The sequence below is a fragment of the Mastomys coucha genome, unplaced genomic scaffold (genome assembly GCF_008632895.1).
Source record: "Mastomys coucha isolate ucsf_1 unplaced genomic scaffold, UCSF_Mcou_1 pScaffold9, whole genome shotgun sequence".
Classification (NCBI taxonomy): Eukaryota; Metazoa; Chordata; class Mammalia; order Rodentia; family Muridae; genus Mastomys; species Mastomys coucha.
Window position 1 is genome coordinate 44,536,646 of NW_022196915.1, and position 21,022 is coordinate 44,557,667.

At 40.2% G+C, this 21,022-nt stretch overlaps 1 protein-coding gene across 2 annotated transcripts in view; it reads right to left on the bottom strand.

Annotated features, from left to right (window-relative positions):
• Positions 1-21,022, bottom strand: part of Micu2 (mitochondrial calcium uptake 2) — an 82,450-nt gene that overhangs the window by 52,298 nt on the left and 9,130 nt on the right. For both annotated transcript variants that reach the window (XM_031362875.1, XM_031362874.1), the window contains exon 2: positions 888-1,026. In XM_031362875.1, coding sequence (XP_031218735.1) covers positions 888-1,026 — 139 coding nt within the window. The remainder of the gene's footprint in view (positions 1-887; positions 1,027-21,022) is intronic.

Consider the following 21,022-nt stretch of genomic DNA (forward strand, 5'->3'; position numbering starts at 1 on the left):
CTTCATTGTTCCCTTAAGATGAAGTCCACACAGCTCTGCCAAGTAGACATTTCTTGGGTAGGTGAGCCAGTCACTGAGATCCTTTGTACCATCTAGCCCTTATTTGTTCTTTAGTGTGATCGCCAAGACTGCCCCAAGTTCCCTGTCTCCAGTGTCCCGTGGATATCCTATCCCTGGGATGCTCCATTGTGCTCACTCTGCTTTTGCTCTGCTCAGCCATTCCCAATGCACCAGATCCTGCTCTGACCACTTGCCTTGACCTCCGTCTTCTGCGGTACTTAATTTACAGTGAACCCAGCATTTTGTAGAGTGTCAGCAGGACAGGCCTTATGACACTAGGGTGCATACATATCTGTTGCATAGTGAGAAGGACTGGTTCAGGTGAAAAACCTGGGATCATGGATAATTATGTTCCTGCCATCATGGGATAATTATGAGTTTGCTATTTATAAAGCAATTGTACTTTGTTATTTTAATTTTTGGTTACATTGTTTCCTTTGGAATTTTTCTATTTACAACAAAATAACATAATAACATTATGACTCTGATAAATGTTCCTCTTTAATAATTAATCTACTATATTTTTCTTTTAAATTTAAACTTGATTCCACTAAAAACTAATAACCAGTCAAATCGCATTTTTAGGTATCTTAAAAGCTCACTGTTCTTTTCTCATTTAGAAAAATCCATACAAAATAACTACTTTTAAGCAGATATACATGAAAGTTTATAACTGTCACATTGTAACAAGAAGATGCTTAATACAAGGAATCACTATTCAAATGCAGATCACCAACTCAAAGGCAAAAAAGCTGTCACAAATTTTAAAAGCAAGTTTTTGAACCTTCAAGTTTAAGCTTTAAAAAATAAAACAAAACAACACTCACGCTCTACTTGCTCAAACATGACTGAGAACAGGAAGTCTCGGGGTGTCATGTAATACTCTCCATCATGCTCCAGGGATGAAAACTGCATGAACCGCTGTTTGCGGAGAGAAAGTTTCTCTACTGGTCCCAAGTCATTTTTCTAAAAGAAAAAGAGATAATAATTTAAGATTTTTTTCATTATGATTTCCAAACTTAGGTACCTTCAGAATTATCTTCAAAGGGTAAGTTAGGTCTGATACCACCAAAGTTTACATTATTCACATAACAAATATCAACTAAGTCCCTACATTTTTAGGCACCAATTATGACTAATTGGAGCAAAGTTACTCTCAAGTGGGAGAATGACGTTCACAAGTATGTGAAGTCATGGAGACAGGGAGAAATGACACAGAAAGCACAGATGGGAAAAGGGGCGGGGCAGGTCTCCTAGGTAAGACAGGGTCATCTTTTGAAGGGATGACACTTACAGAGGCCATGTAAGGGGTTAATGAGTCGTGCTTTCTCAAGCAAGGTAGGAACAAGGAGGAGCAGAAAGCCACTGCCTCCACAGGGATAGCAAGAGAGTAGCAGATGATCACACCAAACAGATTTGGGTAGTAGGGTATGTACAGCTGTATTATAACAATGGGCTCTGCTCATACAACTAAGAAAGGATGTGCACCGGTCAAACACTGCTCATGCTGGAGTTTCCCAGGCTTTAGGACCAAGCTTTCCCAACATCTGGATGACAGTGCTGACATCTCTAACTAAGCTTTCTGCTCCACTAAAGGCACAGTCTCCACACATGAACAGGCCTTATGGTTGTACAGACTGTGTGACACAGCAACAGACCACACCACCGAAGCCTAGGTGGAATTCTTTCCATATGCCTCCATGAACCTCCAACTCATGCAGAACCACATTTCTGAAGAGACAACTCTTAAGGAGATGACATTTTATAAAGTTGGATGGTTGATTGCATTGTTTGTACCACTGACATTTTGGCAAAGTTTCTTAGTTTCTAGTGAACAACAACAAAATGATAGAGGAAATAAGGATCTTTTTTACTAGTTATTTCTGAGCTTGAAATCTACATAGAATTGTAGGTTACTTCCACACAAATAACTCCTAAACATGACTGAGCTACAGGAATGACTCTCCACCAGCAGATGGTTTGAACCCCTTCAATACCCTCTATTAACACCCTTCCAATTAGCTTGCTATGGTAGCTTTCTGAATTTCTGTTACTCCCCAGATTACAGAAATCCACTCTATAGACTAAGGCCTTTCAATTCCCATTATCAGTGCTAATGCTCTCTATGCTCACTAGTGCTACTCTCCATTGCCTCTCACTGAGGCTGAGTTCTTTGCTATCACTACTCAACAGCTTTTTTCTAGTTCTTTTATGAAGTATTCAGTGGATGCTCCCACCTCACATCTTACTACCAATCCTCCCTTTCTTTATAGTTCTCTGAACTAAACAAAATGAGCATGTGCTAATTTCAGAAAAACACTAGGAAGAGTCAGAATGCAAATGAACCAAGTGCATGATTATGTAGCAGAAAATATGTGCAGCAATGAAGTCGAATAAGTGAATGGTATGCATATGTCAGCATCATAAGCCTCATAAGCTGTTGTCTAAGGAATATAGGCTTGTTAAGGCCAACAAGCTTGTCTAGATTAATGCAGTAGGTACTGATGGCACAGGCCATATGCTACCAACCTCTCAGTGCCCAACAAGTTCCCATACTAGCTCCTATGGGAGAAAACAGTGTGAAGAGAGGCTAGATTACAATACAAGCTAGATTCTAGAGACAAAGAAAAGGATTAGAATTAACCATTCTCCAAGCCCTAGGCTAAATGCTGCCCATTTCCTAACTAGCATATATTACTTTCCTAGTTGTATCAAATTTGAGTAGAATGTCCTGAACAGATTGGTTCGCTGTTACACATTTAAGCAGAGGGGAAAGGAGGACTTTAAAATGATCACTTTCCAAGTTAATGCACCAACATAGTTTTGTTTGGGATTTTTTTTAAAAATATTTATTTATTATTATATGTAAGTACACTGTAGCTGTCTTCAGACACTCCAGAAGAGGGCGTCAGATCTCGTTATGGATGGTTGTGAGCCACCATGTGGTTGCTGGGATTTGAACTCAGGACCTTCAGAAGAGCAGGCAGTGCTCTTAATCGCTGAGCCATCTCTCTAGCTCCCTGTTTGGGATATTTTTTTAATCAAACAGCAGTTAATTTTTAAAAGTCCAGTTTGAAGGTTCACAGTGCACATTTGACATAAGTTGGACTGGCTTGCCAATGCCAGCTTTAGTGCTTTAGTCCTTTATTTGCTAGGCTTTACTTGCTTTACCTCACATTCATAACTATTTTGATCAGATCTCAAACCTAGTGCAAGGTTTCAATGGTCAAGAAAGCATTATTAAGAAGAGAACAATGCTTTATTGTGTGATTTTCTATGGATGTACTATTGCAACTCCTAAGTTCTTTCTGCCTAGCTTTCAAGTAGACCATTGGGCCTGAAGTGATGCTTCAGCCTGTCTCGCTCTGATGCGTAGCATATTAGCTGTGTATACAGGAGTAGTTCTGTTCAACCCATGATTTCTTTATAAATTGTATTTTTTTAGATTTATTTATTTATTATATGTAAGTACACTGTAGCTGTCCTCAGACACTCCAGAAGAGGGCACAGTAAATATGGTTACTCTCACCCCATTCTTTTCCTTTCTCACCTCCAACCTGTGCTCCTCCTCTTTACAAGTTCCTTTCTCATGGCCTTTTCTTTTTTTTTTTTTGGTCCTGGTACTTGCTGAGTTTAACAAGCATCATTTGTGTGACTAGGGGTTTCAAATTATCCAATTCAAGCCTTGTAGGTTCACTTTTGGGCACATAATTGAATACAATGACTGTTTCTCCCCAGAATTTACTAGTAGCCAAAAGTTCAGCTATGTGGGCTTTGCCTGCATGAACCATCTCTATCCATGACTGACTGATGACAGGCTCAGCCTTGTACAGGCTAAGCACAGATAGCTCTGCTGTCATAGAATCAAACTTGCAACGGCAGTGTCATGCCCAGGAAACAGCATTTTGCAGCTTTTCTTATATTCAACACTTCTTTTTTTTGTTCTCTGAGCTGTGGAGGGAGTGGTATAGATGCTCTGTTAAAGACTGAATGTTAAGCTGGGCAGTGGTGGTGCATGCCTTTAATCCCAACACTTGGGAGGCAGAGGCAGGCGGATTTCTGAGTTCGAGGCCAGCCTGGACTACAGAGTGAGTTCCAGGGCAGCCAGGACTACACAGAAAAACCCTGCCTTGGAAAAACAAAAAAACAAAAAACAAAGACTGAATGTTGAGTCATCCCTTATTCTACGTCCAGCAGTCTCTGCATTCACCACAGTTCTTTGACAACAGAAGCCTCTCTGACTGAGTGTAGTATTTGTCTATGCATATAAATAAAATATTTAGAAGGAAGTTTGATGCCATGCCAATCTATGTAAGTAATTGTAGTGAGTTTTCTAGAAACTTGTAGCCACAGGCTGACTACGACTGTGTTCACAGTACCAGGCATGAGGCACTTCTTGTGGAGAGGGCTTCAAATCCAGTCAGAGAGCAAATGATTACCACCATAGTAGTTTGTGTAATTGTTGTATCTGTGGGTATGTCTTGTCTGGTAAGTTAGTACTGTAGCTTGTCGGGCTCAGAGACCATTGGTGCCTTTTCTCCCTCAGTAGTATGCATAGCTCCTTCAGGCAATGTGAAAGTTTCTGGCCCAGTTCTAGCTTATTTCACATTTTGCAACAAAGATGTGTGATCTTCAGCAATAGAATAACCCAGAATTTTAAGACTTAAAAGGAACATAGAGAGAATCTAGGTCTAGCTTTGTGCAAATGCCAGCATCACAGCTTTTGAGTTCCAGACCATGTTTGGTTATACAGTGTATGGCACAGGACAAGATGCCAAGTCATGCTCTAGTGCCTTGAACAAATTTGCAATAGGCTTTGGTGGGAATCCAAACTCTTCCCTTTTTGGCTCTTCTGTTTCTTCATTTTCTGTTTTTGGCTGATCCCATGTACCCATGGTCTCTTTATCTATTTTTTCTTTGTTCCTCTTCTTCCTAAGCATGAAGTGGCTTTTTTTTTTTTTTTTAAATATTGTTGACTTCAATACCATAAACTAAGCTGTTTTGGGCACTGATTTCCTTTCTCTAGTTTCTGTCTTCTCTCCAATGGGTGTGCATTTACGGCATACCAGCTTCATAAATGAGCTAGGCAAAGGAAGTGGCTTACAGACTCAGAAAGTACAGTCAGAACATCAGTTCGGACAGAGGAAGAGGAGGTATAACTAAGGTCAAAACATCAAAACTGTATCTGAGGAAAACAGAGGCCTAGGATCATAAATGTTCACAAATCCATGCTCAGGTATTTCAGAGCCTGCTGAATGGTGGTGTTCAGAGGCACATGACTGAAATGTACAGGAAAAAAAGGCAGCATATTGTAAAGATCAGACTTTTTCCTCTGTGTATATGTATATAAGCATAATTGTATGTGCATGTCAGGAAATCTCAAGTATTGTTCTTTAGGAGTTGTCTATCTTGGTTTTGAGATAGGGGGTCTTACTGGTCTGGGGAATCACCAATTTGGCTAGGCAGATGCCCAGTAAGCCCCAGGGATCATCTGTCTCCCCAGTGCTGGGATTATAAATTCATGCTATCATGCCCAGCTTTTAAAATGTGGGTTCTGGAAACTGCACTCAAGTCAATTCTTATACAGCATGCACTTTAACATCTGAGCTAGCTCCAACAGCCACCATATATAAAAATACTAGGGCTTATAAAGAAATGCAGAAGTAGGAAGCCTCATACCCAAACCCAGCACTTACATTTAATCTACATATTTAGTGAACTTAGTTATTTAGTTCTAAAAACATTCTATAATAAATGCTTTACACTGAACTTCACACAAATATGAACATCCACAGACTCACTCACAGAAATAGAAATGTGCCATGACATCCGAACCAAGTCAGTGTTCTAGCAAGTTCATCACTAATAAAAAGGCAGAAAAAACTTCCCTTGGGTTCTCTGAAAGGAAGAGGAGACAGGACAAATGTCTTTTCAGGCTTTTTTTTTTTTTTTTTTTAAGAATTATTTTATTCATTTTACTTATACGACTAAACTGTAGTTGTCTTCAGACACACCAGAAGAGGGTATTGGAACCCATTAGAGATAGTTGTGAGCTACCATGTGGTTGCTTGGAATTGAACTCAGGTCTTCAGGAAGAGCAGCTAGTGTTTTTAACCGCTGAGCCATCTCTCTAGCCCAGGACAAATGTCTTAAGTGCCCTGTCAGTGACCCTCAGGGCCAGAGTCTCAGAAGTTCATCTTCAAGACATAAAGGTTAGCTGAAAAATCAAGAGCAAACAAAAACCAACCACAATCTTGTGAGCGGTTCTGACTTCTTCCTCACTTCTTCATTGGCTGAGCTATGGGGTGTCTTGAGGTCTGTCTCAAGCAAGGCATGCATGGTTACATATGCCTGTGACCCCAGCTCTAGAAAAGCTGACACAAGACTATGAGCTTGTCTGAGGAACCATGGATAAGAAACCCTGCAAGAAAGTGAATGCTCACAGTTGTTCATACACAAATACTAGGGTTGGTCAGGAATAGTGTATTCAGTTATAGAATTCAGATATATAGACACAGACACACACACAAAGTCTTGAACCACATGGGGTAGTAAGCCTAGAGTTTCCTAGCCACACAAAAGCTTTCCACAATGGCTTTGATTTTCCAAAGTGGTAGGCAAAATTAGTGATAAAAAGTTGTCATTCTATCTGCCTGTTTACTTTTGGGTAGCTACCTGAGTCAGGCTGTGTGTGTGTGTGTGTGTGTGTGTACCCATTCTCATGTGCAGTGATAAAAAGATATAAATTCTCAGTATTAAGTCTGTAGTGATTATAACTGCCTCATAGTTCTAGTTTTGTGCTCTTCTGAATTCAGGTAGTTATTCTATATATAATTCCTAGACAAATATTCAATCTTTACCAAGTTCCTGTAAGTGGGGACCTGGGAGGCAAAAGGCAGACTGATGCTCAGACACTGTTAATTTTAAAAGAAGACAGACTAAGCCAGAGTGACCTCACATCATATCTGAGGTAGATAAGGAACCAGTGGAAAATTTTAATTGTTTGGACTTTATACAAAGTCTAACTCCATACTTTTTATTTTGATAAAGGCGTGACATGGTTTTTAAATTCTTTTAAACTTCTAAATTCAATTAAAGGTGTGGAAGAATAATTAAAAATTTCTTACACTAAGTTTGAACCATTTGTGAAGTACTCATTAATGTTATCTATCATGTACTCTATTTTAAGCTTCTGTACATTTTTATTTTGCTGTAGTTATTTTAACACCTTATCATAAAAATATTGCAAATAAAAAGCCATATAAAGACTAAACAACGTATGTGTAAACACCACAAATGTCTATTGGGTCACAGGCTTATCAGCATGGAACAGTTCATTTTTACTAAGCACAATGCACCTCTGAAAGGATCACTTCAAATGTCATTTCATTTGTTTGTTTGTTTCAATAAACTGTGTATTTTACCCTGAAAAACCATATAAATGCTAGAGTTTAGTACACTAAACAGCTGTAGGGAGGCCAGTGAGGCAGGAAAGAATATTAAACACATGGCTGAAAGGGTTTGGGCCAACCAAGGTTACCACAGCCAACCAATGGCCCCTATGTACATACATGAATAACTTTCAGAAGCCACTTACATAGAAAATGCTGCTCAAAATGTAGGCAGATGAAGTACTGCTTAAAAGCATTTAATGTAAATCTTTTATGAGAAAAATACCTTCTAACAAATGCAACCTGAATTATCTGGAAGATTCACTGACATGACGGCCCTCACACTTTACTGTGCTGTGTAAGTCAGCATTACTGTCTGACTTACTAGACATCCAAAGTACTTTGGAGTATGTACGCTAAAGACAGATACCAGGGCTTTGTTTATATAAACTGCAAATAATTAGAGCTATGAGTGAAAACAGAACGTCTTTTGGAAAAGTACAAGTGGACAGAGTTCTACATTGCCATAATACTGCTACATGTCAAATAAAACTAAATCACAAGGCTCACATGCTTTCATCTTCCCAATAATGTCAACACACACGTTTTAAGAGCTCACTATTAGTTCACTCTTTGTCATAATGAGGCACCAGGAAAAGAATCTATGTGAGCAAAAATTCAGTGTGCTGACACACTGATTTAGGATTTCAAGAAATTGAAAAAAATGTGACTGAAATCATATTCTAAGATTAAATCAACTGCTTACAAAAATAGTAAGTTATCGTAAGGCAAACTCTTGTACTTTGCATGTAAATTTCACTATTAAGGTTGCTGTTCACTCCTAAAATCCTGGCAAGCACCAGGGTCGCTTCAGTGTTAATGGACCTGATCAGCACACGGGGAAGCTGGAAGCTCTGGGTGTATTGGCCCCACTTCCTATCCACGTTGGGCTTTGTGATTTACTCTTATTTTACAGAAGAACCCAGGAAATAAAATCTGGGCCATTGGATCCAAATGCTAGTTTTCTTCAACCCAAACAAAACTAAACTAGCACAATGCACCTTCCAGAAGACAACTAACTCTTACTTAAAGCAAAAAAAAAAAAAAAAAAAAAAAAAAAAAAAAAAAAAAACTTTTTAAAAATTTACATATTCACAAGGTCAGTAAGTAAAAGTTCTTGTTTCTAACTTACCAAAAAAACAATCATGCTAAAGTTTAAGATTTTAAGTTTGCCTTAAAGGACTTTCCAGACAGTAGTAAACTTGTGTCTGAAACTGCAGGGTAACCCAGGCAGAACCAGTCTCTTCTTGCAGGGAGAACAGTATGATGCATGTCCACCAGTGAACTCCTGAGCCACCTCAAGATGGTGGCGCTGCCAGGCACAGGCTACAAACCACAGGACTCTGAGGGTCGCCCCGCTGCCGCTTGCACTTGTGAGGTAGTGAGCGGCAGATGAAGGGGTGTCTGCTTCTGGTCTGTATAAAGCCAAGGAAAGACGAGCACTTCTTGTCCTACATCATATCCACATCACGGTGCCCACCAAAGGCCCAAAGTCAGCCTTTTCCTCCCATGTCCTGTCCAGGGAAGGACCAGCATCATTGTGGCCAGAGTAACTGTGACCTAGGAACTATGAAGCTAAACTGGCAGGTACCCCAAAATGAGAACAGATGAAATAAAAGGTACCTCCCACCCCCTACACACACACTGGCTATAACTCCCAACGTGAGCACAGGGAGAACTTCCAAGCACATTTAGGCCATAGGATATGTCTCAGCGCAGTAAACCACCTTTTGAATGTGCTACTGCTCAATTACTGTGTAGCAGATGCTACTAACACTGCTGTGTTCTTCAACTGATATTATAATGCAAAGAGAAAAGTACTTAGGTCAAGATGGATAGGATCAGGAAATATAGTCATATCATTCTTGGGAAATAACAAAATTAGCTAGAATGTCTGTTTAAAATCTAAGATAAGTCCTATACAAAATTCTGTGAGGAAAAACTAAGGCAAAGGCAGCAGGAAACAATGAAAACCACATTTCCAAAGAAAATGGGAGACTCTCAAGTCAGTGAGGCGATGGATGTTAAGAGAACACAGGTAGGATGCAGTCATACTAGAAAACAGATCTAGTCAAGCTAAATAAAAAGAGAAAAAGACCACTATAAACCAAATGGGAAAACTTTTTTCTCAGTGCCCTATATGCGTACATTCATGTTTTAATAAGTTTACATCTCATGGGAGACTGATAAATTTTAGTCTTTTAAAATAGGCTTTCAAATATGATATCCTTATTGCTAGATTCAACCTTTTAAAGCTTGTTTAAACATACACACATGTACATACACATACATACCCCTCAAAAAGCTATAGTACAGGGTTAGATAGAATTAGCTCTAAGATGATTCAATGGCCAGCAAGATGGTTGTGCAGGCAAAACTGCTTGCTGCCAACTCTTATGACCTGATTAAATCTGCAGAGGGAAAAAGCTGTCTCCTACTAGCTGTCCTCTGTCCTCCATGAGGGTATGTCCCTCTCAAGTCCCATAGAACAAAATGTTAACAAACAAACAAACCAGAGCCATATTGTCCCTGTACTGTAATGTGTGGTACTGAGGGTGGCAGCGGTGCTGGCAGCAGCAGCAGCAGGAGCAGGAGGTGTGGGCTGTGTCAGCACATCTACCCATTGTAGATCAGCACTGAACTTATTTAACCTGGGAGACTGGAATGTTTTGTCTCTTCTTCCTTCAACTTGTTTGTTATAAACAAAGCCATTCCAGAAGGAACGGATAAACACTACTAATCTTACCCTTTATCTGAATAAGATTTCACAAGGTGCTTCTACAAATCGCCTCTGTTGGCCAGTGTATACAGTTACATATAAATAAGAGGACTCTACTACAAAGCAGCTGCCTGAGGAGCCAGCTCCTAGGGAAGGAAGAGGGAGGGATAGAATGTAGGGCTGAGATCAAAGGGCTGCTCAGGGCCTGCTGGAGGCTGTTACCCTAAACCTAGGCAGAATGTTCTGAGACTTTCTAGGTGGAAGATGGTGGGGGGGGGGGTGAAATTCTTCCCATTACCCCCATGACTGCTCCTCAAACCTGCATCTAAGACTAAATATGTGGGAAAGGAGGAACCAAAAAAAAAAAAATGCTGGGATTTGGGGCTATACTGAACATGTGAGAACTGTCCACATGGTTCTAGTTATATATAAAATGCTCCATGGATTTCAAGGATTACTTGTAATGCAGTAAAAAATGTGACAAAGGAATTAAGAGCAGTGAGTGATGGGAAGTGGATAAAAGAGATCTTTGAAAGCTGATGACTTCTGTTAAAACATTTCACTCATTTATTGCCTTTAAAGCAACAGGTGCTTCACCCTTCTGTCTCTACTTTTTATCCATGAAGTGACAAATTACAAAAAGTAAGTTCTCTGCTCTTTGTTGAACATTCTTTGGCCTCTGCTTTTCTCAAGAATAAAGTGGGAACAGAAAGGGCCTTTCTTACAGTATTACAGCTTTCAGAATGTCCAACACACACACATTGCATTAGACAAAATATAGTAAGTAAGACCTATTCATTTGGGGCCTTTATTTTGGAATTGGTAATAATGTGGATGAAATAAAATTGCTTTGCCTCTGAACATTCTGTGCCGTGACTGAATGTCTTTTCTTAAAGAAAACTTTACGATTGGAAATTTTCACTCATTACAAATTTTCTACTTTGTTCTGGATGAAGGAGATTTTATTGTATATGAAACAAAATACTCCAGACTAAATTAGAAATCTTCACTGCATGAGTTATGTCTCATGGTAAATTCTATAGTGACAGAGCCTTGGCCAAGGAGACTCTTCTCAGAACCCCTGGGCACTGGGCACGCCTCTCTGGTGCTTTTGGTAGACAAGCACAGTAAGAAGAAATGGCTATGTGCATGTGATATGTGTTGTTGTATTTCATTCCTATTGGTGTAACACACACATTTTCACGCATTCCATCCCCATCCTGCCAAATGGATGTGTGTCTACAAGGCGCTGATGAAATAAGAAAATACACACCTCCTCTTTTATTGTTTTTTTCCTAGCACAATACTCACGTTCCTTCTCTACTACTGCCTTCTAAGAGCCACACTGTAACTTCTGTGATCTAAACAAAAAGCTTAACTTAGAACTCAAGTAAGTACATGTGCACACACACACACATGCTCACAACTTAAGTTAAAATTCTCAATGTGACTCTAAAATATTACTAGTGTCACTCATTCCAATTTAATTAAATAACTTTTCCCTTAAGAAATGGTTGAGTTACGTTGGCTTCTTCCCTATATAACAGCAGGTAAACACCAGTGTTCCTACGATTACTAACATGGACCTATTTAATAAACAGCACATCTTCTGTGACAAAGCATCAAGCAGAGACACACAAGGCTCTCAGTTTCCTAGTGAGTGTGGCCGAACAGAGGAAAGCAGCAGCAGCAGCAGCAGCAGCAGCATTTACCTGTGAGTACCATAAGAGTAACAGTTAAGCTCCAATCATTATTTTTGCAGGTAATTAATCATGGTATTTTGGTTTTCTGGTTTTTATAAGATATGCACCGGACTAGTATATTTAAAGATTTTTGCAATTAGATTTATGAATAAAGCTAGTAACAGGTTTGGTATCAGGAGACCGGTCTGAAGTGTGGGCCCTCCGCTCTTAGAAGCTAAGGAGATGATTTGTGACAGAAATTCTGATCTAATAGAGGAACCACAGGTAGTCATGCAAAAAGCTCTTAGAAAGTAGAGCTTTAGGGGAGCTGGGAAGGCTCTGGGGGCTGAGTCAGGAACAGAAGCTGCAGGCAGGGATCCTAGCACTCAGGATAGTGTGTCCTGCAGCATGTGACACAGTCTGGAGCAAGGAAGGGCTGGATTAAAGGATTCCCTTCCTCCTCCACCCCTTCCTGGAACAGCTGCAGTCTGGGCCATGGCATCTCATAGTTGGGGCTGCAGAAGGAGAGTGACTCATTCTGACATTATTTTGCCACGTGTTCTCCATGCTCCCACATTCTCAGTACTCCCTCACACCCTGCATCCTGACCCTTGGCAAATGGCTGTTGGCTTCATTTTCTCCCTCAGCTTAAAAGGAAAAAAAGGTGGCTTTTCAGAGCTCACTGCTGACTAGTGACAGTGATCTCTCAGTCCCCACACCTAATTCCATAAAAACCTGAAATTATTAAAAAACAACAAACCTGGCATGTATGTTGAGTGCATATAAATGAGAATTTATTTAAAACAAAATAAGAGTAGAAATTCTAAAACACTTCCAGGTCAATGGCCAGATTATGAAAGCTTAAATGTACTCAGTCTAAGTTTCACTAAAGAAGTACACATATGAAGAAAGAGAAAACAAAGGAACAGATCTGCAATTTAATCAAAGACAAAGCCCATGTCTCACTGTTAGCACATCTTTTAATGAGCTGGCTTCCATAAGAAGCTAACCTATAAGGCACTGTGGGCCACAGCTCTGACTGCTCCTCTCAGGGCTTCTGGGTAACTGATCTGGATTGCTGGCATGTTCTTTGCCAACACTCTGCGGCCTTTGATCGACTTCAGTGATCCTTTCCAGAAGACACATTGACCATTTATTTGCTTCTGACTGTAATGAAATGTGCAATAACGTTAGGTATGTAATACAGTTTGATGTTCCTTGTCCTTCCCCCACACTGGATAATTTCCTTGTTGAGAATTAATTTACCTTCTCCAAGGGTCCTTCCTGGGGTAAGCGTCCTTGTGTGGACATTTTTTATCAGTGCTCAATGCCCTATATTGGAACTGTCTGCTCTCACTGGAGTATTCCAAGAACAGGAAACGCCTTGTTTCTCTTGTCCCCCAGTACACAGTTAACACTGTTCGTGCTTTGAAGATACATATACCATGAACCAATGGATAAGGTGTGCTATTAAAAATAACTTTAAGGAAAAGTTTAGTCTCATAACTAATACACTAAAATCATTTTTATGTATATATCATGATAGTAATAATGTATTAAAAGTTTTAGATACCTTGTGTGCTTTGCCACATGGAATTTCACTAAATATCCACATACATGAAGAGAAATAAAGGCCCTTTGTATTCATTTTGTTACAAACACAAATTTTGCATACTTATTACTGTAGATTTTCAAATGCTTCCATAAAAGGAAAAGAGGAAAGGAAGCCATGGACAGGTGGTGGCTGTGTTGACTACACCAGAGAGTACTGCCTTGGTTCTGCTTGGCACAGAGGCCATGAAATGACCCTCTCAGAAACAGGACGCTCTGAGCCTGGATTACACCAGCTGTCTCACACTCCTGTAAATCTCAATGAATGATCTGATGGATTTCAGGCCTGCTACCATGGTTAGTTTAGGTCTTAATGGAGTTTTCCCACTGTTTCATCTTTGAGTCCTCGGCGGCCTGAAATACAGTATTTCTGAAACAGTTCTGCTATGAGGATGCATCTACAGGAAATGAGCAGAGGAGCCAATGAACTGGCACCAGCACCAGCAAGGGTGCTGAGAAGCTGCTCATATTCTGTGGACTCATAACAAAGCCACCAGCAACTCAAAAGCTACATGAGCCATAGGCTATACATATACAATACAAATAGCAAGTCACAGGATTTTACAGCACTTTGGCGAATTAGTTCTTGTTCAAGCAAAGACTTCTCAGGACCCGCTGTGCAGAGATGTAGTAAAATCACCTAAACCCAGGATCTGCCAATATACCCTCTCTACTTTCCCATCACCTTTTCAACAGAGTTCATATGCATGCTTTTAGTAATCCTAAAGATACTTTGAAAAGGATTGATTTAAAACTCCATAATAGAATTTACTGTATAATCCCTGAAAAGAAAAAGACATTGGCTTTAAGCAAAACAAAAATAAAATTGCTAAGCAAGTGTACCCGCTTCCTTTAACAGGCGCTTACCACTGCTAATATTCAGTCTCTGCAGCTCTTATAAGTGGGGCCACATGGGCATATGTGAACTCTTTAATTTAATTGCAGGTACAAGAAAGCAGCAGCATAAAACTGTCTGAGAAGCTGAGTGGCCATGGTCTCACACCTGCATCTCCAGTACCTGGAATACTGAGGTAGCTGGTCAGCCACAAATTCCAGACCAACCTGGGCTACAGTGAAATCCTATTTCAAGTAATTGTTTCAAACCAAAGTAATCCCAACCAACACACACATACACAGAACAAAACAAAACAAAACAACAAAAACCTGCCAGTGAGTCAAGAACCAAGTTTGGGGAGCTGGTCACATGCAGTCAGGAGCCTGTGCCAAATGCTCTTCAGAAGTATGTCAATCAAACAAAAAACAAGAACAAATCCCCCAAATTCTTGAATACTTAAAATATTTAAAAACAAAAAAACAAAAACCCTGTTTTTGGGACAGAGTTTCTTTGTGTAATAGCCCTGAATGTCCTAGAATTCGATTTATAGTCCAGACTGGCCTTGAACTCACAGAGACCTGCCTGTCTCTGCCTCTACCTTCCAAGTGCTGGGAGGCATGCCAGCATGCACCATAACTGCCTGCCTAAAAAGCCAATATTATTTAATGGTTTATTTTATTTTTATTTTTATTTTTTATTTTTTTGAGACAGGGTTTCTCTGTGTAGCCCTGGCTGTCCTGGAGCTCACTCTGTAAACCAGGCTGGCCTCAAACTCAGAAATCCACCTGCCTCTGTCTCCCAAGTGCTGGGATCAAAGACGTGCGCCACCACTGCCTGGCTAACAGTTTATTTTTAATTACATGCGTGTGTGTCTATATGTGTGTGTGGACACATGTAACTTGAATACAGGTGTAGGCCTCTAAAATCTTACATAGCAAACAAAGCCAGTGGAGTGGAAAGATGGCTCAGTGATTAAGAGCTCTTACTGCTTCATACATATATATGTCCTGTCTCAAAAAACCAACAATAAAAAGAAGCAAAAGCAAACATGTAAGTTGTTACAAACTGAAAGGGTAAATGTGGACAGAGCCAGCATTTGGGTCACCTTTCTCTTATTTTTTTTCTATTCATTTATTATTATACTTGTGTTTGAGTGAGAGTGTGTGTGTGCAAACACCACTCCACAGCATGTGTGTGAAGGTCAAGGGTCAACTAGTGCAAGTCATGTTTTTCCTGCCATAATCCCGGGCTCAGGGCTTGAACTCTTGTTCTTGCCAGCCCAATCTCTCTCTTAAAATGTGCTGGAAAATCTACCCCTGTACTGGTGATAATCAAGAGGATAATGCTGGCTTGGGGAGAGTGGAACAGACATTTGCAGCTTTGAGTAGAGCCTGAAGCTCGGAAATGGTTCAGGCACCGGATTTGCCCACAGTCAAGCTGCTAGTTCCTTGCTAGTGATGTAGCAAAGAGGAACTTTGAATTTTTGAAAACTTGGGTGGATTTTGGAACTTTGCTTAAAAGTAGTTTCTAAATATTTATAGACAATTGTTTGGATAGTCTCTTTTTAAAAAAATATTTACTAATTTTTATTTTCTATACATTGTTGTTTTGCTTGTATGTATGTCTCTGTGAGAGTGTCAGGCCCTCTGGAATGGGAATTACAGAGAGTTGTGAGCTGGCATGTGGATGCTGGGAACTGAACCCAGGTCCTCTGGAAGAGCAATCAGTGCTCTTAACCACTGAGGAAAGAGGAAAGGTCACCACAAAGCACATGGCCTCATGGTGACCCCACCTGTCCACCTGGAGCAGAGAAGCCTTCTCTCACAGACACGAGCGTATTATGGAGCCTTTCAAATGAAGAAGAATCTGGAAGGGATAAAGACAGATCTTCAACACTGAAAGCACAGGCCTCTGACCTTACACTGTACGGCAAAATGCCCAGACTTCTCACCCTTTTTCAGAGACGGTGCCTGAGACAGAGAGCTGCACAACAAAGCTTGATGCAGCCTCACATTAAGACCTGTATAAATTCTGACTTGTTTTCACTCTTTTGTTTCCTTGGTTCTAACAAAGCCACTGTGGATGCTGTTCTCATTGCTCTACACATAAGCAGAAGTCGGAATAAGCAAGGCAAAGACAGCTGTACCAGAGAAGCCCTGAGGGAGATGCAGACAAGGCAAGGAGAGCCAGGATGCAGGGAAAGACCTTCTCCAAACAGGCTTGAATACCTCCCTCTGCTGTATACAGTGTTGGATCTACCATAATACTACATTCAGAGCTAAAATCTTTCTTTTCATAATAGGACTGAGTGTGTGTGTGTGTGTGCACTCGTGTACAGAGCCACACAATGTTCAAGTTGGCCTTGAACCTAAAATGTAATGAAGAATGACCCTGAATGATTGGTTTGCTTCTCAAGTATTGTGAGTAGAGTTGCATTACCATCCCTGGCTTTCTTCTATAATAATGGGCAATAATTCACTAGTTGTCACTTTTCCTAAACTTTTGATTATTTGTGAACTCTCTGAATAAAATGCAAACACTTTCCACATGATTTCATGGACTCAGATACGGTGCAGTCCGCATACAGGAACACACTGAGGTTCAAGGTTTCTGCTCTCAAGTCTTAGGGTATATCCTTTCTCCTTCCTGGTTCTTAAAGTCTTATAAGGTTTTAAATAAATTTTAAAAAGTTCTATTTAAGGTATAGCTCCTCAAGTTAAAGAGTAATTAGTTTTTTCAAGTTATGGCAGGAGGCAGAGTTTTTTATTTCTTTTTTATTCCCCCTAAATTTACTATAATATATACAGAGGAAATGTAAGTAATTTTTAAGGACCCCCCCAACATCTCTAGGTTTTTTTTTCTAATATTTCAAGAAATGTCAGTAATTATAATATTATTTTAGTGTTCCAAGAAATAGCTGTCATGGCTGTAACATAAATATACCTAATCACTGCTAGTGGTCAAATCTACTGACAAAACACCAAGTCATAATTTAAAAAGAAAAAAAAGCTGGAGTGTTGAATATTTAGTTTCTATCACTGATAGGATATGACTAGTCAGTACAGACTTTCTGAGAAAGTATCTTTCTGGAACATAGTATACTGATTGTTCTTGTCACCCCATTACATGTTATTTATTTTACGTGTAAGAGTGTCTCCATCCACTGGAACCGGAGTTCCAAGCAGCTCTGAGCTGAGCTGTGGGTGCTGAGAACTAAGCCCAGACCCTGTGTAATAGCAGTGAATGCTCTTGGCTGCTGAACCATCTCTCTAGCCTCTTGACTTTTCTCTCTTGATCCCAGTGGTATGTGTCCAAATTCCAATGCTTCCTTCTTACTTTTTCTGGTTGCCACTAAACTATCTTTTACACCTAGTACATCTGTGTGAGATCTACCAGAAGGGTTAAGGAAGCCTTTCCACACAGGTAGGTTGCTGGCTCAGCTAACTATGTGATGCTAATCAGATGAGCCTTTCGGCACTCAGCTGGTTACTGCTTTCCCTTGGCAGTATAGCAGTTACAGCTCCACCTCTGGGGCACCCACTATGCCACACATAGACAGAGGAATGCTGCTATACCACCAATAATGGTACACTGGTCAGACTTTAATCCTGGAGCAATTCCTAGCATCCCACAAACTCCAGGGCTGTGGGTTTGAACATGCCTTCCTGGGGATCTGCTGTTGATTTAAGCTGATTTCTTAATTCAGTGATTATGGCTAAATGAAACTGAAAAAGTTTGTTTTAAAATACAAAGATGTGATTTAACCTCTTGATATCTATACTGCATAAACCACAGAAAGCAACCCATGTACAGCTTCTTGTATATAATCCCAGGGTAGACAGCCAAGCTTTAGGTTGTGCCTGGCATACTGGGAGCAATGTGTTGACATACACCTATTCTTCCCACTTATATTTACCTAACTTAAAAGGTGATTTTCATTTACCAGGCACATAGCAACTAAGAGATTGAGGACAAAGATACCTGGAATCTTAAGACATGACACTCCTAGTATATAATATATGGAGCATATAATGTGGATAAAAGTAAGATTGGATAAGGCCTTACTCATAGTAATCCCAACTTTTACTCTACCTATCATATACTCATGGAACTTTCATAGATGGAAATGAACATATTTGTATCACTAGATGTACTAAAGTAAGATTCACAAAATATTAAAGTTGTACTGAAATCCAGAAACATTAATAATGTTATATATGGAATTGGATTATTGTAGATTTGTTACTCCTATTATGACAAGCACATGACCTTTAAGCTCCTACACTGTTACCATTAGTTGTTCAGGATGTTTATGCTCTGGAGTCGTTCTCAAAATGTCAAAGTGACAGGCACTGGAAGCCCTTACATACACAGTCTGTGACAGGCACTACAGCACAACAGCACTGGAAGCCCTTACATACACAGTCTGTGACAGGCACTACAGCACAACAGCACTGGAAGCCCTTACATACACAGTCTGTGACAGGCATGACAGCACAACAGAAACAACATCTTACTTGGGCTCAGTGAAACAAACTGAGCGGCAAAAGGAAAGGGGACATCTTGTGCTTCTATCATTATCATTTGCTTTTCTTTTTTCCTCCAGAGACATACAGTAAGACAGACAAGCATGGCTCTATAATGATGAAGGGAAGACAGGCTTTTATTCATGCAGGATATACCAAATCACAGATTACCTCTAATTACAGGAATAGCAGCTGTGTCACCTTTCTTTTCATAGTCTAGCCATTTACACACTGATTTTTTTTTTTTTTTTTTTTTTTTTTTTTTTTTTTTTGGTTTTTCGAGACAGGGTTTCTCTGTGTAGCCCTGGCTGTCCTGGAATTCACTCTGTAGACCAGGCTGGCCTCCAACTCAGAAATCTGCCTGCCTCTGCCTCCCAAGTGCTCGGATTAAAGGTGTGTGCCACCACCACCCGGCTTTAAAAGTTTTTCTTTTTTTTTTTGTTTCTGTTTTTTTTTCGAGACAGGGTTTCTCTGTGTAGCCCTAGCTGTCCTGGAACTCACTCTGTAGACCAGGTTGGCCTCGAATTCAGAAATCCACCTGCCTCTGCCTCCCAAGTGCTGGGATTAAAGGCATGTGCCACCACTGCCCCTTGTTTATTTTTCAAGACAGGTTCTTGGTTGTTCTTGAACTCATTCTGCAGACCATGCTATCCTCAAACTCAAAGATCCTCCTGCCTCTGCCTCCTGAGAGCTGGGATTACAAGTGTGTACCACCATGCCTAGCTGCAGTTTAGCCATTTTAAGTATAGGGTAAGCAAGGCACTCTACCAATCTAGCTATTCATTTTATCTCTTTAACAAGTACTTACTGAATTCCTACTATTAATCAGGGTCTCCTCTAAGTATTGTTAGTAAAATGAAGATAGTAAGGCAGTTATATGTAAATACTGTTGTGGTATGGCTACCAACTATTCTGTCACAAGGCTCATATGCTAAAGGCTTCACTGTCAGCTGATGGGCTTTGAGAAGTGATTGGGTGGATCCACTGAGTTCATGGAAAACTGGGGTATTAGAAAATGGAGCCTAGGTAGAGGAAGTAGATTACTGGAGGTGTGGCTTTGGTTCCCCCTCTGCCCCCCATCAAATCCAGTCTGTATTGCCCAGCTAGTGTTCAGAGTGAGGTCTGCCCTGGCATGTGTAGTCAGCCTACCAGAGGTCATAGGATTAAAGAAAAAATGACTCCCTATAAACTGTCAATAGCTCCTAGATAGGGGTGGGATTTTCTGTCTACAACCAGCTCTGCTCTCCCAACCCCCACTGAGCTTTTGTCTGGGTGGAGCTTGTACCGGTCTTTTGTATGTTGTCATAACTGCTGTAAAGTCATTTGTGCAACTGTCCTATTGTTTCAGAAAAATGTTGTTCTTTGATATTTCCCACCACCTCTGGCTCTTACAATCCTTTGAACCCTCTTCTGAGAAGATCCTTATGGAGAGGGATGTGCCATTCATGTCCAATAAAGGGCTTAGAACTTCACTATTTCTTATTTTTTTGTACATTGACTAGTCAAAGGTCTCTGCAATGTACTGCAAGAAACTTCTGTGATGAGAGCTGAGAAAGGCTGGCTTATGGGTATGACAATAAATCATCAGGAGTCATTTTAATCTAGCCATACAGCAGAATAATAGTATACAGTAGAATAATAGGTTCCCTTAGAACCTATTTAGCTACAGATTCTTGGCCCTTTTCAGGGCCGGGTATGAGTTTCAGCCATGGAGTGGACTTCAGACCCAACCAAAAAAGTAGTTGTTACTCCCATAACCCTTGTACCACTATTGCACCAGTTGGCATATACAGTCAGGCTGGTTGGAAGAAAAATTTAAAGGAAAATCCTGTCATCACACTGACTTAGACTAGCAGATCATTCTTCAGTGACAGAGGGTGGACCAGGTGATGAGAAAGAAAGAAGACAGGAGAGGAAATCTTGTATAAGCTATGACTTATATCAAGCAAGTTAAGGACAGCATCTTATAGTTTCCATGGGGGAAAATGGAACAGAATCAGCAGAAAGCTACCATACAATGGGACCAAGTCAGTAGGAAGTTAATCAAGCAATGTTGCATGAGGGAAACACAGGGTATCTCAAGTATATCACAGAGTGCTCAGTGACCTTGGGACTGATAACCATAGCATTTAAAGGGG